The sequence below is a fragment of the Dipodomys merriami genome, unplaced genomic scaffold (genome assembly GCF_024711535.1).
Source record: "Dipodomys merriami isolate MVZ:Mamm:240054 unplaced genomic scaffold, mDipMer1.0.p SCAF_8, whole genome shotgun sequence".
Taxonomy (NCBI): Eukaryota; Metazoa; Chordata; class Mammalia; order Rodentia; family Heteromyidae; genus Dipodomys; species Dipodomys merriami.
Genome location: NW_027206401.1, coordinates 10,307,680 through 10,334,628, shown reverse-complemented (window position 1 = coordinate 10,334,628; position 26,949 = coordinate 10,307,680). Strand labels below are relative to the sequence as shown.

Sequence of the window (26,949 nt, the reverse complement as noted above, 5' to 3'; positions counted from 1 at the left end):
AGGAAGAAAAGCCTAGTGCTTGTGGCTCATGCCGATAATCCTAGCTATTCAGAAGTTGAGATTTGAAGAATCACAGTTTGGGGCAAGTATGGGCAGAAAAGTTCAGTAGATTCCATATCTAAAGTAACTAGCGAAAAGCAGAGCTGGGGGTATGGTCCAAATGGTAGAGTACTAGCTCAGCAAGTGAAAAGTCCTTAGTTCAAACCTAAGTAACTCCTCCCCTCCCATAAAAGACTTAAATGACTATTTAGGCAGTTTTATAATCCTTTTACAGTTAGCTACAAACTATACTATTGAATTCAAATAAAAAATAAGGACAAGTTATCAAAAAGTGGTCTTAATGAAGACAAATTACTTGAAATTCAGGACATTTAAGATGTCTGTACCTGAACCAAGGCTAAAGCTGGCAGAAGGGATGTAAGCACGGTCATTTTGCAGAGATTGGAAACTCTAAGGAATTAATTTAGAGGCTTAAATGAGAGAGTAAGAGACCAATGGTCAAAAATATATACCTTTGCTAGAAATAAAGGGAGGCCCCTCCAGCATTCTTACCATGAGCTGTCTGTGATGGTCCTGCAGTATCTCAGGATCAAGGTGAGATTCAATTGGGACAATTTCATTTTTCCTTCTGTCAATGTTCTCCAGCATGAGAAGCAACCCATGGCTCATTTCATGGAAATCCTTTGAAAATGCAAGAATGTAAAGTAACCATGAATAACTGAGCTTAATTTTTTTCTAGAATATATTACCATTCTTTCCAATAGCTCTCACTGGTGTGGACACTTCATTTTGTCCAATCAGATGTACAACAGGACCTGGTACTGTTACAATGATCAGAACAAAAGCATTGGTTCTATCCTTTGGGAAAACATGTAGACATAAAGTAAGTTGGCATCACAAATATTTAACTTTTCCAAAGAAGAGTAGTGCTAACAAATATGCTAAAAGGAAGCAACTCTCTTGTGCTCTGTGTTTTCCCATCTTTCCCATGTGTGAAGGTCTTGGCCTAATTTCCCTCTGTCCATCCATTTGCTCATTTATTCAATGCATAGGTACAGGGATCGTTTTGGACAAGAAGAGCAAGGCAGGCTACTACACCTTCCCTATGCCACGGGGCTTAGAATATTTTCCAAACTCCCAGCTCAGACCTACGATGGCTTCTCCATTCCTCATCACTTCCTGTTACCCTCTGGCCTCTAGGTGCTTTTCTGTTCCTGCTTCTGGGACAGTTGGTGTTTCTCTTTCCCAGCAGTGTCTTTTCTTTGTGAGCTCAAAGACCACCAGAACTTCTCTGGCCGCCTTCCTCAAGTGAGCTTACACAGTCACCCCTATCACCAGTGTCTGTTAAGCATCTTGCTTAATGATTACCTGGCAATTTATTTGTTTTGTCTTCCCAACAACGTAAGAGGTTATGCTGTATTTGACTGCTTGGTGTCCTGTCTAGCGTGCTGTGGAAACGTAGCAAATAATGGTGATATGGATGGATGAAGAAATATCTATGATGCTTACTTCATGTCCAAGAAATATTTGCCTACCTGCTCTGGCAGTGTGTTTTGGAGATGAGTGAAATAAACAAACGAGTCGAAGAAGGAATGGCAGGACAGAGACAAATAAGGGAATAGTTGTGTGTGTGTGTGTGTGTGTGTGTGTGTGTGTGTGTGTGTGTGTGTGTGTGTGTGTGTGTGCGCACGCGTGTGTGTGTGTGTCTTGAACTTGGGCATTTTCTCTTAGCTTTTTTTGCCCAAGGCTGGAGGCTCTACCACTTGAGTTACAACTCTATTTCTGGTTTGTTGGGGGTTACTTGGCGATAAGAGTCTCCTAAGCTTTCCTGACTGGGTTGGCTTCAAACCATGATCCTCAGATCTCAGTAATTAGGAGTCCAGGTATGAGCCACAGGTGTCCAGCTAGGGAATAGTCTCTTTTTAGTCAGATGGAAAATGGATGAAAAGCCTTTGCATCCTGGTTCATCTCCAGGTTCTCCACTACAATGGTAAGTCACCTCACTCAGACACTGATTTCAGGAAGCAAGCGAGTGTATCCTTCAAGTTAACTGTGGTAGTAAGGGTTTGGCACCAGCACGACGTGTCCCCAGGCCCACCGACCTGGCACTGCATCAGAGCATCCTGCAGCTGGCCACGCCAGTCCTCCAGCGAAGAGCACACGCGGTCCCAGCGACCGTTCATCTGCGACAGGCGGTCCTGCAGGTCCCGGCTCTCCTTGGTGTCCACCTGGGTGAACTCAGAACTGCACAGGTTGATGGAGAGGACGATGGCCTTGCGGTGGTCCACGGCTTTCTGCAGCTCCTGCCGTGGTGGAGAATGCATTGAAAAATAAATCCAAGTAGTCTAAGACTCTGCAAAATGTTTCAGTCAAAGGAGAAGATTCCTTATTAAAACTGGCCTTCATAGGATGGCTAGAGCAGAGACAGGAGGGTGCAGATCACTGAGAATCACTCTGCAGTTAGAAGACACTGAGAATCTACCACTGGACCTCAGGGATGGGTTTTAAGGGATGGTTGAGATGGGATGATAATGGAAATACTATAACATTCACACACACACACACACACACACACACACAGACACACACACACACACACAAATCTACATTTTTTTCTTGTTTTATTTTTTGTGTGAGACAAGAGCTTGCTATGTAGCCCAGGCTGACTTGAATGCTCAATCCTCCTGCCTCAGCCTCCTGTGTGCTGGGATTAGAGGTGTATATCATGATTCCTGGGATACACCACATTTGTCAAGAGTACATGCGAACAAAGACTGACCATTAATTCATGACAACGCTTGCAGAGGTTATGGAACTAGAGTTAAATATCAGATATGGACAGGATAAATAAAATGGAGGGGAGCTTTGCTGGAAGCAACCATTACCCTGCCCAGTGGCCCAAGAGTCAGAGTAACTCAATACCATGCAAAACCAAACCGAACCAAACCAAATGTGGCTCTGCTAGTATTGAGCAAGAGGAACCTTGCTTAAAAAACACTTCTTTTTAGTATACTCATCCTAGGTCACTAGAAAACAAATGGCTGAAGAAATGTGTGTTTCATCTTGAGACTCAGTGAGCACCACCGTGTCTCGGGCCACATTCTTGGGATGGTAGAAAAATAAATAGGGATTTCCTGAGCTAACCTGTTTAGTCTGACTTCACAAATGAAACCGACAATCCTTTTATTTGTGCTGGCAGTGGAGCTTGAATTCAGGGCCTCATTTAACTTTTTTTTTTTTTTTTTTTTTTTTTTTTGCTAATGGCTACCACTCTACCACTTGAGACACACTTCAACTTCTGGGGTAATTTTTTTTGTGTGGTTCATTGGAGATAAGAGTCTCATGGACTTTTCTTCCTAGCTGACTTCAAACCTTGAACCTCAGAGCTCAGCCTCTCGAGTAGCTCAGTTACAGGCATGAGCCACCGGTGCACAGCTCTTACAACTAACTTTTGGCTTTATGCATTTCAGAACTCAAGGCTAAGAATTTGAACTCAGACACATACATTAATTTTTTTTAAATAATCAAGTTCTGCTTAAAAATCCACAAGTATTTAAACAAGTTGGGGGTGAACCCCAGAAATCCCAGAAATCCCCAAATCCCAACTATGCAAGCTACATTTATTTATAGCTTCTCACTTGCAATTTCTTAAAAGTTTGGTTATATTCCCAGTGTGATGTATGCTTTTATTTATCAGCAGATTCTTGATGTTCTGTACCAGAGGTTCAACCACAGAGAGAGCATAAAATGAAGAGATATTGTGGAAAGCACTTGTTTATTCCGCCAATGTATCAACAGAACACATAGGAAGAATTGGGGAAAGGTGCTAAGGAGAATGGCTCTCCCTACCATTATAATATACTTCCTTATAATAATACTTCCAGGCGCTTATTTCTCTGCTTTCATCTCATGGGGTCTTAGATCCTGGCTAACACTTGTTTTATAACTATTTCAAGGAATTTGGCTCTAATGCAACACTAACTGGAGTCATTTAAAGACTACAGAGAAAAAAGTGTGTCATTACAAAGAGTCTGTAAATTGCATCTTTCATGCAGTATTGTTTCTGAAATTCCTGGGGTCGGGACAGATACTTTACCATAAGATGCAACCGTGGGGATAACTGTGGAGAAGGCTCATTTCTCTTTCTGAAAACGTAAAAGCAAGACAATACAACTGCCAATGGAATGCTACCAAAATATCAACCCCATATAAACAGCATATCCAAAAGGAACACAAAAGGCTCACACTTCATCCTGTGTCTGGAGATCTGGGGTAGTCATACTCTGAAAAATACATCTGATGTTCTACAAACAAACGAACAAACAACACCAGGAGCAGTCCAACAACTGATTAAAAAAACACGCTCTGAGACCATGCAATGCCTCCATTCTTTAACCTGTGAATGCAATTCAGGCCCAGGAGCATTTCCAAGACCTAGAGCTGGCATAAAGGCAGGCCATTTGTGCACTCCAAAACCAAAGGCAAAATGGCAGGTGCTTGGCCACAAATAGTCAACACTTGTGTTTTGTTTTATTCAGTACCATAAAATTGCTATGGCCACCACGGTAGCCAAGTTCACAAGTGTGGACCATTCAAGGTCAAATGATTGCAACAGGTCGCCCACAAGATGACACAGATACAGTCTTAGAAAGGATTTCTTTCCAGCTCTCGACAGAGATGTGCTGGACTTTAGTTAGATTTCCCTTACCAAGAGCTTAAATAGATCTCAGAGGTACCTAGACCGTTCATGAAACTTTAACTGGTCATTCAATGGTAGATATGGTGGATCGTTCTACAAGGAGTTCCATGCCTATGAAGCTGTGTCTATGAATCACTGGGATTTGGATGGCTGGGGTACAGTGAGCATTCTGGGTCATCTTTGGTTGACGTTTACTCTGCTGCTATAGGTGGGGTTTCACAAGATGGGGGGTTCTGTTTGGCCCAGGTAGAAAAGGTAGGAGGCGGCTACCTTTAGCTTTTTGATCTGGAGCTCGATGGTCTGGATGTCGGTGCTGAGCTGCAGATGTTGCAGCCGGTCCAGTTCCTCCTCCGTCTCCCCGAGCCAGGCCCAGATGTTGTTCAGGTCGGAGTTGAACTGCTGCCACTTCTTCATCCTCAGGTCCTCGCTCAGGGCCTGGGCCTGCAGGAGCTCCCATCGGTCAATCACACCTGTCAGGACATGCGCACAACAGTGAAGATGTCTCTGCACCTGCCGTATTTAGAAAATGCTTTAAACATACGTTGGTGATGAGCAAAGGAAAGCAAAGGGATTCCACTGGGCATTTCTGTTGTCACGTGTAAACAGTTAGATGAGGGCAATGCATATTTATAGAGTGAAAAAATGGATTTAATACTGTGCTGAGCTTTGTGAAATAAGCAAGCATGTGAACCAGTCTTGGTTCTTTCATACAACAGGACAAGGTGACTAGCTCCATTCAAGATGGCACATTATCATAAGTGAAGCAGGCAGAAGCTCTCTGCCTCTTTCCTCCATCACAGAAGACCATCAGACCAAGTGAGAAGTTTCAGACTAGATTAGCAAGGGAACTCAATGGAATGCGGAGATGCGACCAAGTCCCTCAGACTCTTGCTATTTCACAGTTATTTGAACAGAACAAAACACACTCACCAGCTGTCTGGGTTTCTGTACTGTTTAAGTTAACGAAGCCAGGAAAGTTCTCCTCTTCTTCCTTCAGTTTGTGCTCCAGTCTCCTCACTGAATCGATGGTGCCACTACATTCACCAAGGAGTTTCATCTGTTTAGACAGGGATAGAAAGAGGGAGAGGGAGAAGGAGAGGGAGGGGGGGAGGAAGGGAAGGAGTGTAGAGAGAGAAAGGAGGAAGGAAGGAAGGGAAGTCACTATCAATTCATAAGCACTTTCTTGTGGTCCCTTAACAAGAGCAGTAACTGCATTCTACTTCCTCTTGCTACTCAACAAAATGTAAGTACAGCTTAGCTGGGGGCTGGTGGCTCAGGCCTAGCTACCTAGGAAGCAAAAATGTGAGGAATCCTGGTTTGAAGTCAGAATAAGTCCATGAGCCTCATATCTCCAATTATTAGCAAAAGGCAGGAAGTGACGTGTGGCTCAAATGGTAGAGTGCCAGATGTAGCACAAAAAAAAATTAAGAAAGAAAAAAGAAAAAGCTAAGCCTGAGCTAGAGACCCTGAATTCAAGCCTCAATATAGGTACACACATACAACAAAGTACAGTCTAAAAGCATGTAGGTCCACCAAGCAACAGTCATGAACACAAGCAGCAAACCCCCAAGGACATATTCACAACATGATTTTGTGTGTGTGTAAAACCCTGAATCAAAAGAGATGAAACCCATCCAGGTCTTCAAACTCAGAAGCCCACAACTGGCAAAACAATGTTCATGCTTGGGCAAGTTTCTTCCTCATTTCCTTCCTTAACTTGAAATATGGAAGAACTAATATCCCACAAATCTCATGGGAATATTTCCATATTAAATAACTGTAATGTTTAAGAGTATAAAGCAATACTAAAACCAACTATTTTAGGAGAATATTTAAAGCAAAGTCTAATTGGTATCAAAGGATTAAATTCTAAAAATCAAAGAGATAGCTTCCAACTTCTCCTTTAATACCATCTATAGTATTAAAAGGTTAAGGTTAAAAGAACAAATAGTAGCAGAGCATGGTGGTGTACACTGTAATATTAGCTCTCAGCAGACTGAGGTAGGGGGATTGAGAGTTTGAGGTGAGCCTGATAAAATCTTATATCATATCATTAAACAAAATAAAAGGTAACAAACAATTTCAAGACAATCCTGCTATTTGATTCATAATGTTATCTCTCAAAGTCTTTAATAAATCCCAATGCTAGCTATTTGTATGTATGTATGTACATATGTATGTATGTGTGTGTATGTGTGTTTGTGTGTGTGTGTGTGTGTGTGTGTGTGTATTTATGTGGTCATTGGTATTGAACTCAGGACCTGGGCTCTGTCCCTGAGCTTTTTTGCTCAAGGATAGCTCTCTACCATTAGAGCCACAGCTCCACTTCCAGTTTTTTGGTGGTTAATTGGAGACATGTCTCCCAGACTTTCTGTCCAGCATGGCTTCAAACTGTGGTCTTCGACCTCAGCTTCCTGAATAGTGAGGATTGTAAGCAGGAGTCACTAGCACCTGGTATTTTGATTGCTTTTGACTGAAGTTAAATGAAATCACAGATGTAATTTCAGCAATCAGTGTAGTCATTATAAAACTATCAGGGCAAGGGGCATGGTCAAATAGTAAAGTTCCTGCTGGAGTCCCTGAATTCAAACCCCAGTAACCGTGCGCGCGCGCGCGCATACACACACACACACACACACACACACACACACACACACACACACACACACACACACACACACACACACACACACACACACACACACATTGTACTTCACAAAAGGGCTTTCACAGCTGGGCACCAGTGGCTCATACCTTGTAATCCTAGCTAGTTGGAAGGCAGAGATTGGGAGGATCCAGTTTTGAGGTCAGCTTAGGCATTACAATGAGACTCCCTCTCAACCACTAGCCAGGCACAGTAACATGCATCTGTCATCCTGGCTATTTACAAGGCTAAGATTAGGAGGAGGATGGTTCCAGACCAGCCTCAGGAAGCAAAGTCTGTGAGACACCATCATAGCAAATAGCATCTTGATGTGGGGGCATGCACCTGTCATTCCAGTAATGGCAGGGGGCAAAAAAGAGGAGGTTTGCTGTCCAGGTGTGTGTCCAAGCAGAAAGTAAGATTTTATCCCCACATAACCAGTATAAAAAGTGATGGTGGCAAGGCTCATTAGTAGAGCACCTCTAACAAGCATCAGATCCTGAGTTCAAACCCCAGTGCTACCAAAACTAAATATTACACAATCCAGAGGTCAGTATAATAGCACTGTAAGTTATGAGTAGAATTGTTTTCTCCTCAGAAAATACTGAGATGTTGCCTGTGTAGGTAAGGCTCTGGTTTGATGCCTAGCATTGCCAAAAACCAAAAATCAAAAGCCAACAAACATTCCCCCAGTCATTAAACGAATCAAAAACCTAGGGAAAAAAAATCTGTCAGTAATCTATTAACTAAATCTCCTCTTCCAAGGTGAACCTTGGTCCAAATATTCTTAGATAAATTTGGAAAAATGCCTAACGATACTTGGGAGCCAAGAACATTTTGCTCCATCCAGCTAACATGGGTTGAGCAAGCACTCAGCGGAACAGGCCGGTGAGGACAATGGACTCTGGGGTCCGGAAACAGACCAGGTCATCTCCAACAGCACAGGGCTTTGTCTCGCACCACCATATTCATGAGTTCAAGGACACTGCGGTGTCTGGAGCACTGGTACAGCCCCCAGGGTGCAGATGTGCCATTCTTGGTCACACACCAGTGATCCAGGCACAGGTCGGGGGGATGAGGGTCAAGACACTCACGTAGCCTTTGTAGCTGGAGTCTAGCTCCGGGCCCGTGGGAGCTTTGCTGCGGAAGGTGTTTTCGGCTGGCCGCATCCGGAAGCGGCCATCCTCTAGGGCTGTGTCCAGTTGTCGGATCTGTGACTCAAAGGCACCAGGATCTCCTGCAGTGTCAATCACACCCAGCATTACCACCCCAAGTCTCTGCCGATCACATGCGTTACTGCCCATACTGTGTGACTAATTGCAAGCTTGACATTGAAGAAGTTTCAGAAATTATTTCAGCTGGTAGCAGAGAAAGGATGAGTGGGGGGGGCAATTAATTATGAAGCAGATTAAGTACCATAGATTCAGTGGGTTAGACACTTAAAGGGTCAGATCAGGGAGTGTACGTGGCTAAGGGTGTCAGCAGGCTGGGTGTCTGTGATCCGTTCTGATTGGCCCAAAGCATCTGCCTCTTCCATGCAATCGGAGTGTAAGGAGGGAGGTTCTTCTGAATCAGGAAGCTCTGACTTGTCACGCTCTTTCTGTCACCTCTTAGCCAGCAGAAGAGGTTATGCCTTATGTGTGTGTGCGTGCGTGCGTGTGTGCGTGCGTGCGTGCATGTGTGTGTGTGTGTGTGTGTGTGTGTGTGTGTGTGTGTGACAGTACTGGGGTTTGAACTCAAGGCCCAGGCCCTGACTCTTAGCTTTTTTTCACTCAAGTCTGTTGTCGCGCTTACGGCCTGAGTCACAGCCCCACTTCTGGCTTTTTGGTGGTTAATTTACTTACTCCTATTTTCCGTTGCCAAGTGAGCATCAGCGCTAGAGTCTCAGTAGGACTGAGTCCCACTGGACAAGCTGGGAGGTGACTTCCTTGCAATATTGATACAGAATTCTGAGGGACTGACCAGCTATTTTCTTTTTTCCTAGCACAGCAGGAAGAGAGGAAGGCTGGGCCTCAGCGTGCTGGAGTCCCAACAGCCATGAGAGATTCGGCAGTAGTGCTGAGGGAGGAGGCTTGTTATAGGAAAGAAAGAGGTGAGTGGCTGGAATTTTATGCCTACCAGAGGTATTTCTGATGGCATTTTCTGTGAGTTTTACATAGGCCTCGGGGCATTCGGGGATCACTATATCTGCAACGAGATCAGAGTCTTAAGTAGAAACATGGATTCTCCTGTGATAGGAAAAGAACTGTCCTTGGGAGAAATGAGGAAGTTAGTCATTGTAGACAGACAGCCCCTGGGCACACTGTGGTACACTCACACGCTCCCCTGACACTGACCCAGAGGGCTTGCTAGCCTGGAACAGTCATTCTCTTAGGACCCCAAGGGACGCTGGGTTGAATCATGTCCATTTACAGATGGGGGAAACTGCCATCCACAGGCACGAAAGTTACTTATCCAAGTTTACACAGGTAAGAAGTATCAGAACAGGGATTTTAACCCGCACCTTTCTAAAGCTGTGCTGTCCTCTGTATCTCTTTGTGAACAACATATGTCATTTTAGAGGCTGAATACATTAGAATGTGATGAACAGGTAAAATCAACTTTAATGCTAAACCTTACGACACAAGATATCCAAAGTATGCCATGCATTCACATAAATATTATTATTTTGTTTCTTGCTTTGTGCAGTCTTTGGAATGAGTGCATGCCTGGAAGTGTACTTCCTATCTCCTGCCATCTCTACTGACACATTTAACTACATCATGGTCACCTGTGGCTTGTTGTATAGATCAAGACAGTGCTACTGTTGATATTCCAGGCCTCATACTGGGTTCTAGTGACAAGGAATTAGAAATGTAAGGCACAGTTTTTAGAACAATGTCACATTTTTAAGAATCCAGGTCAGAAACCTGGAAATGCAGCAGAAATCCGGTATTAACTGTAGGCACTCCTCTAGAGAGATTCACAGGTGACACAAGTCAAATCACTTTTTCTATTGTGACATACCTTCTTCTTGTCTATCCAACTCTTTACTATCTATGTTGCTGGATTTTTTTTGTCCTCCTTGTTTCTTTCTAGATTCTTCACCTGTATCATTCCTTCCACCTACGCAGGACAATTATCATTTACATGTGGATAGATAAACTGCATTTCCAGGTCCAGGACTTGAGATTCATACTTTTAATCCTGGATTAGTGTGTCCAGAAATTCTACAACTGTCTGGAAATCAGGATGTAAACAGGAAAGCTCAGAAACCCCAAATCACCACCTGCCTCCCATCCACAACATGCTCTCCCTCTGTGGTCCTCAGGACAGAACCAACTGCATCTTTCACCACCTAGACGCCCTACCACAACGTCATTTCCACCTGTCAGTCCTCATGATTTCTACCCACCTTCAATTCTCTCTAGAACCACTGCCCCTTTCTTCGTTCAGGCTGCCATCCTATCTCTGTCCTGGATTATACAACATTTTCATCAGAATTCTCTTGTTCTAACTATGCTCTCTTCGTACAGTGTCCACACAGTCACAACGTAAAACCATGCGTCTGATCGCAACGCCTCCCTCCTTAGACCCCCACCGTGGCTTCTTACTGCCTTCAGAATGACAGCCGAACTCCTCCCCATAGTGAAAAGGCCAATTCATGATCAGGCCCTTGTCCAGCCTTCAATCTGCCCACTTGTCATTCTACCACCTTGTCATTCTGGGCAAACTCCAGATGACTACAAGCACCAAGGTGAATCACCAAAGCTTGGCTGGATTCCCCATTCCTTTGTGCTTGACCAGCTGTTTATTCATCCCTCTGGTCTCAGCTCAAAAATGTCTCCCATGAAGCCCCTGTTCCCAGCGCCATGTTGTCACCCCCCATTTCCATTCTGTGCTACAGCCATTTCATGGAAGCTGAGTCTTGCTAGCGGATATGGCTCTGGCACAGGGTTCATTCCCCCCCACAGAACAGGCTCGTTCCTACCTGATAAGCCAACAGCTCCCCTGAGGTAGAAATCCTTGTCTTCCCGACCCTCCTCATCCTCAGAGGGCAGAGTTCTGGAGACCGCAGACTCCAGGTCACGACTGAGGTCATAGTCATGGTCCCACTCCAGGGGGATGGAGTCCACACTGGCCGGGGTATCGCGTCCAGATCGCTCGCTCCGGAGAGGTTGGGGGAGTGAGAGGGAAGGGTTGGAGGAAGGCTGCGGGGAGGGCACACCATCTGCAGATGGATCTTGCCAGCGCAGGTCTGAGAGAGCTGCGGAGTTATCCAGCTCCATCTCCCGATCAGAGAGATCATGCTCATCGTCAGGCAGCTAGACAGGAAGGAAGTGAAGCCGGCAGAATCACAACGGGGCTCCAAGACCCACGACCTCTCAGGTTCTGAATTCTCAAGGATCTCAAGCTCACTGGGCCACCTGCCTACCAGATGGGCATACGTCTGAATGTCCCAGCAGCGAATACATAAGAAATTTCTCATCGCTTCACAGAAATCTTACAACATTTGTCTATACATGCTTCCATGGGAAGAGGGACTAATATTAAAGTCTCCTTCAAAGAACCATGTGAGAAGATTATATCATGTCAACAAAGATGGCCTAGTATCATCAGGCCTGAAACACAGGTACATGATGGCACATATCAGGAACAAGAAATATAATATTCATAAACTTAAGCTCAAGCTGGGTGCTAGTGGTTCACACCTGGTAGTTCTAGCTGCTCCGGAGGCTGAGATCTGAGGATTGTGCCTATGGCTGGCCCATGCAGAAGAGTCCCTGAGACTCTTATCTCCAATTAGCCAGCAAAAACCTGGAAGGGGAGGTATGGCTCAAGTGGCAAAGGACCAGCCTAGAGCAAAAATGCCTAATGAGAGCTTGAGGTTCTGAGTTCAAGCCTGAGTACTAACGCAAAAACAAAACAAAACAAAAATAAACAAAAACAAAAACCTTAGGTTGTTTTCTGTGCCTTATATTCCAGATATAAAATATATCTTATCACAACAGATCCCAAATCACTAGAGATATGAGATGATCATGGTGGTGATTAGAAAACATAGAAGAAGCCGGGAGCCGGTGGCTCACGCCTGTAATCCAAGCTACTCAGGAGGCTGAGATCTGAGGATCGTGGTTCAAAGCCAGCCCGGACAGGAAAGTTCGTGAGACTCTTATCTCCAATAAACCTCTAGAAAACCGGAAGTGGTGCTATGGCTCAAGCAGTAGAGTGCTCGCCTTGAGCTGAAGAGCACAAGGGCAGCGCTCAGGCCCAGAGTTCAAGCCCCACAACAACAACAACAAAAAGAAGAAAAAATATCTACCACAGATAAACTGTGACCTGGGCAACTGCTTCCATGCTCACTTCATTTCCTTATTTCTTCTAGAAGCTCCTTCCTCTTCCAGGAAGGTATGTGTCAAGTACTTTTCAAAGCTTATATCTCTAATTATCTCTATCTATCTATCTATCTATCTATCTATCTATCTATCTATCTATCTATCTATCTATCTATCTACCTACCTATTATTTACATTGATCCAGCTAATGCTCAAAACAATTTTCTCTAACCAGGTATTATTGTGGTTTCGCTTATTTTACAATTGGAGAAACTGAGGCAAGAAAGGGGAATCAACTTGTCCAACATACCCAACCTAGACAGCAGAGTCAGAGCTAACTTGGAATCCATACCTAAACAATCAATCCTCTCTAGATTCAATAATATTGAAAAAAACCGTATTGTTCATACAGGCAAGCGGATGAGTTTCTTGTGGTATCTTTCCACACGCCCAAACACCTCCTGGCAGTAGCGCCGGAGCTCATCCAGCTCCTCTTCGATGACGGCCGCATCCAGGGGCTCACTCTTTTCGATCAGCTGTTCACCTTGGGTCATTATCTGCTCAATCTTGTGGTGGTTTAATGAAATTTCCTGCTGGAAGGCCTAGGGGACACCAATGCCACATGAACTTTTCAACTACGTCCAGTAACCTGACATCATTGTAAGTTGTGAGTTTCTCATGGCATTAGAAAATCCATGGAGGGGATATTTAATTTACCATCTACAATGACAAGCCAAGAGGTTGTTTATTTCTTTAAAAAGGAAATTGTAAATTCTGGAACCAGGAAACATTAGAAAAGAGCTCTGGGTAATAAAAGTTACCAATAGATAATGTGGGTTAGAGAATAAGAGGGAAAACATTCAACCTCACCACCAAGTGAATATGAATAGCATTGGTGATTCTTGCTTAAAAAAAAAGTGGTGTGCTGTGAACACTTTGATTTATACCACACAATATAAATCCTACATCAAGCATGAACTAAAGGAAGTTATCCAAAGAACGATGCCACAAATTCTTCTGGAATGATTTTCTTGTTGTTTCAGGACTGAAGCATGAAAGCCTAAAGTTAGGATTATTTGAGAAGCAGAGAATTCTGAGAAGAATACTTGGACTCATTGTAGGTGGTTCAAAAGAGTTAAACTCTGGGAATGGGATTCAGGTGATAAATTCAAATTCAATAATAGAATAAATGCTGAAATAGTAAGAAGAATAGGAGCAAACTTTTGAAGGGTCAAAATTTTCCAGTAATGAAAAAGACAGCCAGTGGAGGAAGGATGGTTAGGGCACCAAGTTCTAAGATTCTGCCAGAGTCCAAAAAGAAGTTCAACTACTCCTTGGTAGAAATGGCCTTTTGCAAGAACTTTGTTTGCAAGAACTGCTTTGTTTGGGGGATGATTTGGAGAGCGGTGTTGAGTAGAGGAAGGAAGGGAGGCACTGGGCAGAATCGCAGAATCTTATGATTTCTTTCATATTAATCATCTGCAATTAAGGGTAACTTTCTTATTTCATTACAACAACCCAAAGGGCAAAGGTGCCATTATATATATATATATATATATATATATATATATATATATATATATATTTAATTCATCTCTGAGGGGAATAACTCAGTAAGTAGCATAGTATGTGCCTTGCATACACTATGTCCTATGTTTAACCCCCAAGGCCCCCTCCCTCCCTGCCCCAAATCTATCTATGTATATTATGGAAAGCTTCATAAGCTGCCTTGAAATTGTTCCACTTCTTCAATGCTTTTCCTTTTCAGAAATCCTTGTAAACAATGCATAGCCCTCCTATTTAAATTTCTAGCAAATCGCGATGTTTGTATTATACAGTACAAGTGACAAAACGTATTTAAAACTGAGCTGGCATGTAAGAAGGAAGAATATGTAGGATGAAATCCCCACAGAAGAAATCGTATTATTCTGAAACATGGAGATCAATGAACTATTTGTAGGTCCCACAAACAAAACTAGCAGAAACATGAAAACAAAGGCCAGTCCCTCTCATCTGACTATCAAGTAAATATCTAGGCTGCTGAAACAATTAAAACGAATGCTTCCTGTTACTTTTCAGCCTTCATGAAGAACTGTTCTTAAAATAGTTTTTCTGTTCTCCACAAAAGGGTCCACAGATCTTGTCTCTCTGGGATTCCTTCACACCAGTCATTTGAAAATGAGCCATTTTATTACCTTGAGTTGCTTTATTTTAGCTTGAACATCACACTCAGAAAAATGTTCGATGTTAGTGAGCTGCAGATCCATTTCTGTTAACCAGACGAGAATGCTATCCCGGGCAGTCTCAAACTCCTCGCGCTGGCTAATGAAATGCTGGTGCAAGAGAAGGAAGAGAGAGAGAGAAAATATTAAAGTCCACGTGAGCCCAGCTGGCATGGCCACCACCAATGTTCTCTTGGGAAGTCATTTTAACACGTTCCTCTCCCCACTGCCTTGGAAGATCACTTGCCCCTCTTGCCACCCAACTTCCACCATCCCTGATTTCACATCTCAGGACTGAGTGCAGGGAGCCTGCCCCCGCCCTCTGGACCTGTCAATCATAGATGAGGAGTCTGAAAACCTTGAGTCTGCGCAAGATGGACGTGACACGCTTTTGCAGGTTGTCCCATCTCTGGTTGCCTTCGTGGACCATCTGTTTGAGGCTGCAGGCGGAATCCGTGCGGTTCTCTCTGGCCAGGCGGCGGTACTGCTTGTTGATCAGCTCCAGCTGGGTCAGGCTTTCGTGGACCTGTCGCTGGAAAGCCTGGGGATGCAAAAAGGAAGTGAGTGAGGGGTTGCAGGAGAGTTCCCTGCCGGTTTTTGGTTTCCATACTGTAGTGCCGAAGACAGAAAGGCCTGACTATAGCCAGAGGAGAAGGGATCGCCTAAGGACAGTATGACCCTATAATTCACCTTGCAAGAGCAAAGTCATCATTTTGGCTGAGGGGAGGGGAGGGGAGGTTGGATTCATCAAGAACATGAAAGAGCCAGATGCCCGTGCCTCACACCCGCAATCCCAGTTACTTGGGAGGTTGACACTGTTGGGATTCAGATTCCAGGCCAGTGTGGGAAGAAAAAGGTCCTTTGCTCCCATCTAAGAGCTGGACTCAGTGATACATGCCTGTCATCCTAGGGAAGTCTGACAAAAGCAGATGCTGCCCAGATGTGTGCCTGTGCAGGAAGCAAGATCACATCACAAACCTAAGGAGCAAAAACTCAAGCCTGAGGCGTGGCTCAGCAGTGAGAATTCCTGCCTAGCCAGCACAAAGGACTCAACCTCAGAGAGAGAGAGAGAGAGAGAGAGAGAAAGTGTGTGTGGGGAGTAATAAATTCTTGTATTTACAAATGAATACATATATATATATTCACACATACATGTGAATTTTTATTTTATTCATTTATTTTATTATATGGAATTACTGAAACTTGAAAAGAAGGAAAGAAGGAGAGAAGGAAGGGAGAGAGAGAAGGAAGGGAGGAAGGAAGGAAGGAAGGAAGGAAGGAAGGAAGGAAGGAAGGAAGGAAGGAAGGAAGGAAGGAAGGCAGGCAGGCAGGCAGGCAGGCAGGCAGGCAGGCAGTCAAACAGAAAACACTTCAGTAAAATACAGAGGGAAAGCGGGAGAAAAATGAGGGAAGGGGTAACAAGTTAGACAAGAAATGTAATCATTACCTTACTTATGTAACTGTAACCCCCTCTGTACATCACCTTGACAATAAAGTTTAAAAAAAACTTTCCTAGACCACATGCTACTAAAGGAATCAAATCAAGAATAATATTCAATAATTTGACTGGCAAAAAAGTAAATATGTTTCTTTTCCCAGCTTTACTTCCCCTGAATTCTTTTATATGATTTATGAATGAGTGTAATACTAGTGCTACACCAAAAGTTTTACAAATAATTAATTGGACTCTATACTCATCTACATCCCCCCAGTATTGTTTTGGTTGGGTCATGACACTGTTTATATGCTGTCACATATCAGCCTTGTAAATGACTTTCCTTCTCAACATTGCTTTAAGAACTTCTGCTCAATTCAATCTTCATCCCCCACCCCGAAGGAATTTCTGTAAGACTATTCTTGCCTACTGAGGCGATGGGACATTGCACCCCAGCACAACCAAGGCCCTCCAAAATATTGGTGGAATTTACCAGGCTCAGGACTTTGTCCTTAAGCAAAAAATTTGTCTCTGCAAATTATTCCTACTCCTGAGTACATTAGCTGCAAGATTAACGATGCCTGATAAAACCAGTCACTGTAGAAGATGAGCATATAGGTAACTTTTGCTATAAAATCTGAGTCTAAAATATCACCAAGGAGGATTTAATATAATCCGCTTTGTAGTATAAGCCAATTAGAAAGACTGACCTTTCTGAAGCTGAGCATAATAGACAGAGCAGGGCCACTTCCCCTAGCACCAGTCTTTCAGTGTAGGCTGACCTCAGTGCACTGCTGTTTACTGAGGCTTTTCCTAGAACTTTTCCAAGGAAAGGTATTTTTTTTTCTGAACTTGTGTGATGTAGTTTACATCATTCAACTCAGAATGACATTTATTTCAGGGTCTAAACATGCTGCTATCCATATAGCTCTCCATTTATGACCCCTCAAAATTTATCCCCCGCCCAGGAAGCCTCAGTAAATGTGTCTCCCTCCTTCTCTCTCCCTCCTCTTCCTACTCCTTTTCCTTCTCTTCCTTTTCTTCCTTTTATTTCTTCTAGCCCGCCCTCCCCCCTCTCAACCTGTTACTGCTACGTAGTTCAAGATGGCTCTCAATTTTCTCTCCCTACCTCCCAAAGGCTGCAATTACAAGCACAAACCACCAGGCCCCAGCTGGGATTTCTCTGTATTACTACTTTATTTTCTAATTCTTGTTAATCTTACAGTGAAGGCTTTGTTCACAGCCTCCCCCGCCTGCTTAAAAAGGCAATATTAAGGGTGGCCACCAAGTGATCGGCCAGTGATGTCAATAAATAACGCATAGGCGGACAGTCAGTTCATGTCTTGGAGCACTGACCACAGTTGGTTACTCTCAGAGCAGAAAATGCATCCAATATTTGGAGCTATAAATCACCTCAAATTTCTTTAGTTCTTCCTTGGCAACTGTATAGAGCACCCCAGAAGAGCTGGGGAAAGCAGCTGTCCTTTCTGAAATCTTCAGCCAGTCTTCAAAACGAGAATAGTCATCCAAAAACTTCTGCCACAATCGCCACGTCTCTTCAATTCTGAGACAGCAAATGAAAGAACAGATTCGCATTATTTAAGACTGTACTCCACAGTGCTGTCCAATGCCTGCCATGGGATTAAGAGTGTCCAAATAAGCAGCTGCATGCCAAACAATAACTGTGCCTTGAGCCAAACTAACCAGAGAGAGAGAGAGAGAGAGAGAGAGAGAGAGAGAGAGAGAGAGAGAGAGAGACAACTGTGTGAGCTAAAATAAAACAGCTGTTTCCCCCCCCACACATGTCCTGCAGTGCTGGATTTGGAATTAACTCAAATTGAATATTATAAGTGCAGTACATGAATTCTCCTGGTTGTTTCCAAGGAAATACAGCATGCTAGTGTACCCTCAGGCCTGTGTTCTACAGGAAGAAACCTTGGGGCTGGAAAATTCATTGAAGTCCGGCATCAAGGCCATCCACGACAAATATTGGGCTTTCTAGAGATGCTGGGCTTTCGAGACCTGCCAGGGAGCACAATGATTTTATTTGGGGGCATTATGATAATTTTGGAATGACACATCATGATTTCTTTTACCATTTTGAATTATAAAGGATGAACGTGTGTGTGTGTGTGTGTGTGTGTGTGTGTGTGTTGATGTGAGTACTAGGGCTTGCACCCAGGACTTTGCGAATGCTCTGACTGGGATTTTTTGTTGTTGTTCAAGGCTGGCACTTTTCCACTCACTTGAGCGAGAGCTCCACTTCCACACCTTACTGGTGGCTCATTGGTGATAAGAGTCTCACAGATTTTCCTGCCAGGGCTGGCTTTGAACTGCGATCTCAGCCTCCTGAGTAGTCAAGATTACAGGCAGAGCCACGGGTATGTAGTTCTTGCCTGATTTTCAATAAAGGAATGGTACTCTTTTCAGAACCACAAAGTCTGTCACGTTAACCTGTGTGGCATGGGCATATTTTTACGTTTTGATCAGATCAGATGTAACTTGGCTTTAATATGTGTGTAGTATCTTTAATCTTCTTATTCTCTCTCCTGAACCCAGGTGGTAGCAATGGGAGAAGACAAGGCTGTTGGTAGCTGGTGTCACCAAAGGGGACTACACAGTGAGCCTGGTAACAGTTTTCCACCCTCCTAACCACCCAGGGCAGCTCACTTGAGCCTCCTCTCCATGGACATGGCACAGATGTTTCTCCAGCGCCGGTCCAGGTTGCGCGTGGCCTGCTGGATGGAGTCGCACTCGGCGTCGGTGGCACAGGCATCGCAGTCGTGGAGCAGGACCTCGCACAGGTTGAGGACGGAGGCCACGCCTGTGCTGTGCTTCTCTATGTCCCTCTGCAGCTCCTGCATGGGAACACGGCGCGCTGGACTGAAGCACCATTACATCCGTGCAGGTGCAAGAGACCACAGTAGTGCTCCTGGATGGCTGCATGGCCAGCCCGACCCCGGACTTGTTTTTCATTTCCTTGAATAACAGGAAGTTTCTGGAACCTCGCTTATGAAATCTGGCAAGCTTGTGGGGTTGGGAAGGTGGCTCAGTGGTAGAGTGCTTGCCTGGCATGCATGAGGCCCTGGGTTTGATTCCTCAGGACCACATAAGCAGAAAAGGTCAGAAGTGGCGCTGTGGCTCAAGTGGTAGAGTGCTAGCCTTGAGCTGAAGAGCTGAGGGACAGCACCCAGGCCCAGAGTTCAGGCCCCATGACTGACAAAAAAATAAATAAATAAAAAAGAAATCTGGCAAGCTTGGTGGTACAGGATGAGAAAAATGGATCTAGAAATACTTTGGCTATGTGAGCAATTAGAAAAATACAAATACAAGCAAAATAGTTGAGGCTCAGGATGAAGCCAGCTTCCTTCTTTTATGACTGAGGGCTGAGTCACACTCTAGATTCTACTGATCCATTGCTTTCATTCAAATTAATCAATCCATTCATCAGCTGATCGATCAGTGGATTCTATCTGCCCCTGTTAACAGCTGGGGCTCCAGGGTTGAGATTTAAGCTTCGGAGCTCTGTGAGCTGTTCTAAATTGTGAGTTCCACCATGGTGGAAAGCAGTAGATCTATTTATTCTATGATGATGATATTATTAGCAGCAGTCTCCTCAGAGGACAATTTAACATGTAGCACAGAAATAGAGAGGTCACGATTAGAAATAAGGAATTGAATTTTCCCCAACTTCCCTATGTGCAACCTTCATGTTTACAGCATAGAATATACACACACGCTAGTCATTATTTTCTCCATTGTCTTTCTATAGTCCACATCTGCAGTGTCTCCACAAAGCCCCGTGTGTGACAGCCTTGATCCACAGCCTCTGGTGCTACTGGAAGGCTGATGGGTCTGGTGGAAGGAAGGCAAATCTCTGGGGCAGAGAGTGTCCTTAAGGCACTATTTAAAGCCCAGCCCCTTACATTTCTCATTTTGTTGCATTTTGGCCCCCAGGACGTGAATGCCATGATATAGAGCTGCCACAAACCCAAAGGAACCAGGGCCAAGCAGACAGAGATCGAAGCCTCTGACACCATACATGGAAATAAACCTTTTCTCCTAATTAGCAGATTTGCTTAGGTATTTTTTTAAAACAATGCGTGAACATGGACTAGCACAAGCTGTTGACTCGGTTTACTCAAAGTCAAAGTTCCATTGCTAAAAGTGAGATGTACAAGTATCATTTTCTGACTTGCTTATGAACATTTTTTCAATTTTGTGGACACTAGTTCTCAAATTTCCCCAGCTTCTCTCTTGTTCTAACAACTCTTCAACCTATTCAGAAGTCTAGGATTTATATTTTCAGTGTGATTCCTTCTATTTATCTCTTTAATATCATTTTCTAAAGTCTGCGAGAAGACTGACTTGTGGTTGAGTATATTAGTTATACTTTAAACGTTTTGGAGTGTTTATAGACATTAGAAGATAAATTCTCTTTAAAATATCTCTATTTTTGTAAGTAAATTTAGTTCAACTCTTCAACATAAGCTCATTCCCTTATGTTGAAGAGTATATCAAGGGACTGATAACTTTAAATATATATTACAAAAGCTAGCCTGAGCATGTTCACAAAGACAAGGATTAAAAAGATTGGTTACTATCAAATAAGATCCTCACATAAATCCAAGATCTTCCTGTAAGGATCTCCATTCGAAACTTAGGATAGGTGATCTACTAAAACCACGTGTCCAATCCTTTTTGCTTTAGCTATTTTTCAGATAGGATCTAATGATAATTGTCTGGATCTACTGCATCGCTGGAATCCTAGGTGTGCATCACTATGCTGGGCTTGATCTTTGAGCCATAGGAAGTTTCGCTAACTTTTGCCTAGGCTGAGCTCTCATGATCCTTTTGATCTCTACCTCTCAAATAGCTGGGATTATAAACATGTACCACTACACGGGTTACTTATTTTAATCTGCTGACTCTGCCCAGGCTAGGGAGCTGGGCAAAAAGTTGACCTCTAATAGTTTCCTACATAAATCCATCCACTCTCACCCATCCTGCCTTGCTTCCTCTTGATCCTCCATCCCTCCACCACCTCACACACACCCCATATCCTGGCCAGGCCCACAAGCATCTGAGAGCTGTCTAATGTTTTTCAGATTTACCTGTTGTTCATTCAGCTTCTTCTGTATTTCTTCGGAGTTACAGGAATCGTAGACGATGGGCTTGGCCAGCTCTGACTCGATGTGAGCCAGCCATGTCCGCAGGCTGCTCATGTTCTTATCCAGCTGCTGCACGGCCACCAGCGTCTCCTTCAGCTTTTTCACCCTGTGGACGGAGAAGGTGAACCTCCAGTGTGTATGGCATGGGTGAGAGGCCTATTCCTGTTGCCTCCACTGGTGGAAGCACACATTGGGTCCATCGCCAAGGCACCCAGATCCTTCCTGGCTCAGCCACTTGCTGCGGCTTTGGCCAGGAGGAAGAACCTCCCTGTGCCTCTGTTTCCCTGTCCACAAAGTGAGGATTTCATAGAACTGGTCCTCCGATGGTATGATAGAAGGAGATGAAGAGGAGGAGTTTTCCATTTGAACGACTTTTGGAAGCTCCCAAATTCTTGGGATCAAGACCACACTAAGGTTGGGTTTTTATGTGCCTGTGAGACTTGGTAGAAAAATTGGAATGCATTTCTAAGGTGCAGAAGAGAGCAGTCAGCTAACACCATGTGCTGTGGATGCTCAGCTTAGAGGGGACCCCGGAGAGGGGCTTAGACTGTGAAGCAGGAATTTTGAAAGGTAGATTCAAGCTTGGTGCCAGTGGCTTACGCCTAAAACAGTAGGGACTCAGAAGGCTGAGATCCAAGGATTGCAGCTCAAAGCCAGTCTGTGAGACTCTTATCTTTAATGAACCAGCAAAAAGCCAGAAGAGGAGCCGTGGCTCAAGTGGTAGAGTGCCAGCCTTGAGCACAAAAGCTTAAGGACCATGCTGAGGCCTTGAGTTCAAGTCCCAGCATTGGCGCATGAGCATGCACGTGCATGCATGTGCGCGTGCGCGCGCGCGCACACACACACACACACACACACACACACGGTTAATTCAAGGAGGGATCACAGACTAAGATAAAAATAACAGAAAAGGAGCAGGAAGACCTGAAACAGGAGGGGCAAGAGAAACATTGGTTAGTGTGATCAAAAGGCACCTGAGCCGCAGTCTCCTGAACTGATGCCAATACAGATTCCCCAGCCCCAATCCACTCCTATTGTGTCTGAACTGGCCTGGGACTGTCCACGCTGTGCAGGCTCTTCAAGTGATTCTGACACTTGCTAAAGTCTGAGAAGGAATGCTCGCCCCTGCCGCAGAGAGACACAGCACAATGAGGCCTGGGGAGGCCCTGGCGCCTGACAGGAAGAAGGGGCCGAGAGCCTGTGAGGGAGTTTCTCACAGGCTGTGGACACATAGACAGATTGCATCCAGGCTCTGGAAGATGCTTATGGTCAAGAAAGGTGTGACTTATTTTAGAAACATGGGCCATGACCGTGAATGGCGATGACATGGAACTTCCAGAATGATCTCTGTGCAAAGAAAAAATGAGTTTTTATTTGCTGAGATAAATGTAATTTAGTACTTGGAATAGCCTTGTAACAGTTTTAGACAGAGAAGCAGTCAACTAGAGAAGAAAGATGAGGACTTATTATAAGTGGAAGTATGTGTGAAGCAGGGAGGGGGAGGCAGGGGTGGGCACATGGGTTGAGGGTACACACGGTCAAGGTCACACAAGGTCAAGGACACACAAGTGAGAGTGTGTACAGCAGTCCTGAGGACACTTCCCAATGTGAGCAGAGCGTGAGAAGGTGTTTGTGATGGATACAGTGGTGCTTTTGACTGTGTTATTATTAGGTAATCAGGTTACTATCAGGTATTGATGATCTGTTCTGGTGGGCTGACATGACTGAATGCACATAGGTTGCTCTAAACTGAAAGGTCGTCATGATATATGATTAACAACTTCACAACAGTTCTACCTTTAATCCACAAGCCCTCCTGTTGGTTGAGGAAATAGGCCAGCTTAGTTTCATTGTTCTTAATATAGGTAAACAGCAGATAAGCAAAGAATGTCATCTTGGCCTACTTGAAGAGGTTGAAAAAGAATGTCAAGAGCGACAGGATTTTTAAGACTGTGGGGATAGGACGCATTTTAAGGGGATTCTTCAGTAGAATGTTCTCAGCTGCTGATAGCTTACACTCACAATCATCAGGATTTCCCATCTCTACTCTGTGGCGATGTTAAGTGAATCCTTCTCAAAGTGGGATGTAGAATTGGTCGAGGGTGCTTTCAACCCTCACGTGCAAGCTCCCAGCTCTGTCTCCCCACCCCAGATATTCCTGACAAGCTTCTCTACTCTCAAGAACACATATCATCACTGAAGCATTCTGATCGTTTTTATTTCTAATTCCTTAAAATTGATCTAATCCCTTCTCTGATGGTTTTTGATCAATTAGTGCTTCTCTCTCAAATGAAAAGGCAATCCCAAGGTGACTTTTCCTCTTTGAGATTGTTCTAAAATCAGTGTCACACAATTGCTGCTGAAGAGATTTTCATCATGATCAGCTAAGCATCCTAGCTGCATTTGATTAGTTATAATAGCAACACCCACATGCTAATCACTTTTGTAATTTGTGAAAGCACTCTCAAGTGTGTTGAGAATTCTTTTGTAAAAAAAAACAACTATGGTCTTAAAAAATTACATTCGTATTGCACAATGTATTCTGTTGATTGGTGATGAAACTGTTGCTATGTTTATCATGATTCACAATTTCACTCAAGATAAGAATTCCCTGATTAGCTTTAGAAGCTCAAGGCATATCCAGCCCTCGTTGGCCCTTGATGGTGGTGACCCTGAACAATATTTCCAAGACCTTTCGCATACATCTGCTCACATTTCTCTCATTCATAAGGGCACAATTTTGGAGGAGGGGGTTAGGTCATCAGTTAGTGAATGACAGTTTCAGAATGGATGCTGGATACGTCCTTTTGCATCCAATGGCATATTCTGCACAGGATTATGGCACAGAGGTGGACATCAGCAGGACCTTCCTTGGCCATGTTGAATGGCTTTGAGAACAGAACTAGAGGGTGGCACCCAGCACTGAGATGTCTGTCCTGATTTGCCCTTCGAAGCAGGTCCTCCCTGCAAGCTCTCCCACCGCACCAGCTTCCTGCCCTCAGACTTGGTAAGTCAGAACGCTGACTGTGGTTTGGAATGGGGTTGTATTACAACCTCAAGGTATTGTGAGGGTTCAGGAGAAGCTGAAGTGTTTGTTTCCTGTCTCCCCTGACTGCAGTCCCCTGGGGTTACTGTGGCAGTCTCCTCTATAGGAAGTTCTTTAGAAAGCTGAATACAAATTTCTACATTCGCTTCTCCTGCTACATATTAAGCTCAGTGTTTAGTTTAAATCTGGATGTTGCTCAAAGGCCTATCAACCACGAACAATTAGTTGATGTAAAATATTTGTAGTAAACATTTTAGTGTAAAAGTGTTCAACTTGATATTAATATATTCTTCCTCCCTGTAGGTCTAAGAGTTGCAAATGGTCTATTCATCAAGTAATAAAATGCATTCATTTTCCTGACTCCAAGCTGATAAATATCAGCCAGAGACCCACAGCACAAAGGGATGTGAGTAAACATCTTCTTTTGGGCTATCTATACCAGCAAAATAAATGACAGGATTAGCAATCTTATATACTGAATGAATTCCAAATCAGCATGGTTAGTGTGTAATGTGTCAGGGGCATCGTGACACGGAAATGAATGCTCATACAGTTCATTAGAGACAAGTCCGTCTTTCAAAGTGACGTGTAAATTTAGTAAAGTCCATGGGGTGAAGAGTTAAGTGGTTCTTATGATTTTAAGGAAAGCGTATTTTGGTACAAATAGCATTGAGTGTATGAGTGAGAGAGTGTGTGTGTGTGTGTGTGTGTGTGTGTGTGTGTGTGTATGTGTTTGGGTGCAAATATGAGAATGGGTGAAGTGGGCAGGAAAGCCCATATACATTTACTGTAGTAGTCTATTAAATATAATATTTTCATGGTAGGGATTGTTCTTTTCTAGAAGAAATGTCTCATGGATTTCCCCTTCTTCCTTTAAAGGAAGTCTCTGGTTACAATGTCATAATATTTCTGTTTATTTAGCATTGTTACAAGTTTGGGCTTTTGGTCGCATCCAGGATTATAATCCAAATTAGATGCCTGCCTCTTTGGCCTATGTGTGCAAATGAACACAATAAGCTTAGCAATTCCACAAGTTCTTGTGGCCTTATGGTTCTCCGGTCCTAGCTCAATGTGTATCTCAGGCACCTGGCTTTTCTCAAGAGAGACTGAACTGCAGAATCCAAAGGTCCAGCCTAATAAACCAGCCCATGACTATACTCGCACATGCACACCGACACACTGCATGCCTGCGTACACATTCACACGTATATAGTACACCATTCCTTTCCTTCAAATAAGTTGGTATAGCCATAACCCAACACAACCCCCAAATTCCAAATAGAACCCAAAGCACCATTAGTAAAGCCTATCTATCTAAAGAAATGGAGAATGATATAGTAAAAACAATTTTAATTAAAGTAAAAACTTCCATTATATTGTTAATTAAAATTAAAAACATTACAAGCTAAATATTTGCATGGTGCCATAATTATAATGCACATATATATAAATGTATACATTTCCATATATCTTCTATTAATATCAATAGTAACATTTTAATATTTATATATTTAATTCTTAATTCCATTAATTAATTTAAGGCCCCAACTGACTGACAAACATGAACAAAAGCTGCTTCTTCTCACATGCAAAATCCTCCAGCCCTCTGAAATGTGATTTTTATTTATTAAAGAGAGGTTTTCCTCTTTAGAGCTGTGAAGTTGTTAAGGCTGAACTGAAGTTTCATCAGACTCCTGTCCTTTAAATAGCAGATGACAGACCAACTGGATCTTTTCTGAATATGTTTCCCATGTCTGTCTCTGCCTCTATTGTTGCCATACTACTTGCATGACGCATACAATCCAGAGACAACTGGACTACCAAGTCATAACACAGCCCTGTAACCTTTCCATCCACCTGCACATGCCCAGCAGAGGAACAAGAACACAACCAACAACTCCCGGGAGTGCATGGCCTACCATCTCCTAACACCAGTCACTTTGCCTTCACATCGGCAAAAACAATTCTGGATTAAAGCTTCCGGCCTCTACCCTATAAGCCCCACGTAACTCGACAACTATGCACAGTGGAAGGGACTCAAGGGAACGCCTGCCTGGTGACATCGCAGTTACAGTCTGGGAGCTCCGCGTCCACGCTGCCGTCCTCCGCCATCCTCGCGGCTCGGAAGTCCTCCACCACCACCATGAAGCTTCCTCTCGCCAAAGTTAGGCTCTGCTGAGCAAAAAAGGCTACCCTCCTTGTAGGGATGAAAGTATCCCCTGGTCTGGGACAGACAGACGTATAAAAATGTTCACTCTAGACAAATGGTGGTAGCCTCTGCCTGATAACATGACACTGAGCACTGACAAGTGGTCATGTTGCTAAATAAAACTTACATTCATTAACATGTGCCAGGCCTGATCTCCTGGAATGTAGGCCACGAGGGTAAGAAGGGGGAAAAAAAAGCTCAGTGTAAT

General features: G+C 43.8%; 1 protein-coding gene across 16 annotated transcripts in view; it reads right to left on the bottom strand.

The window, feature by feature from the left end:
• Syne1 (spectrin repeat containing nuclear envelope protein 1) overlaps positions 1-26,949 on the bottom strand; it is a 406,378-nt gene that overhangs the window by 15,874 nt on the left and 363,555 nt on the right. For 11 of the 16 annotated variants that reach the window (XM_070010443.1, XM_070010431.1, XM_070010433.1 and 8 more), the window contains 13 exons: positions 21,430-21,592; positions 18,986-19,173; positions 17,729-17,879; positions 15,239-15,421; positions 14,854-14,991; positions 13,069-13,260; positions 11,314-11,647; positions 9,462-9,530; positions 8,438-8,580; positions 5,630-5,756; positions 4,970-5,169; positions 2,103-2,303; positions 553-681 (listed from right to left, as the gene is read on the bottom strand). In XM_070010443.1, the coding sequence (XP_069866544.1) occupies positions 553-681; positions 2,103-2,303; positions 4,970-5,169; positions 5,630-5,756; positions 8,438-8,580; positions 9,462-9,530; positions 11,314-11,647; positions 13,069-13,260; positions 14,854-14,991; positions 15,239-15,421; positions 17,729-17,879; positions 18,986-19,173; positions 21,430-21,592 (2,218 nt within the window). Of the gene's footprint in view, positions 1-552; positions 682-2,102; positions 2,304-4,969; positions 5,170-5,629; positions 5,757-8,437; positions 8,581-9,461; positions 9,531-11,313; positions 11,648-13,068; positions 13,261-14,853; positions 14,992-15,238; positions 15,422-17,728; positions 17,880-18,985; positions 19,174-21,429; positions 21,593-26,585 lie in introns of all 16 variants that reach the window. The other 5 variants (XM_070010444.1, XM_070010439.1, XM_070010440.1 and 2 more) reach the window with 2 other exon arrangements.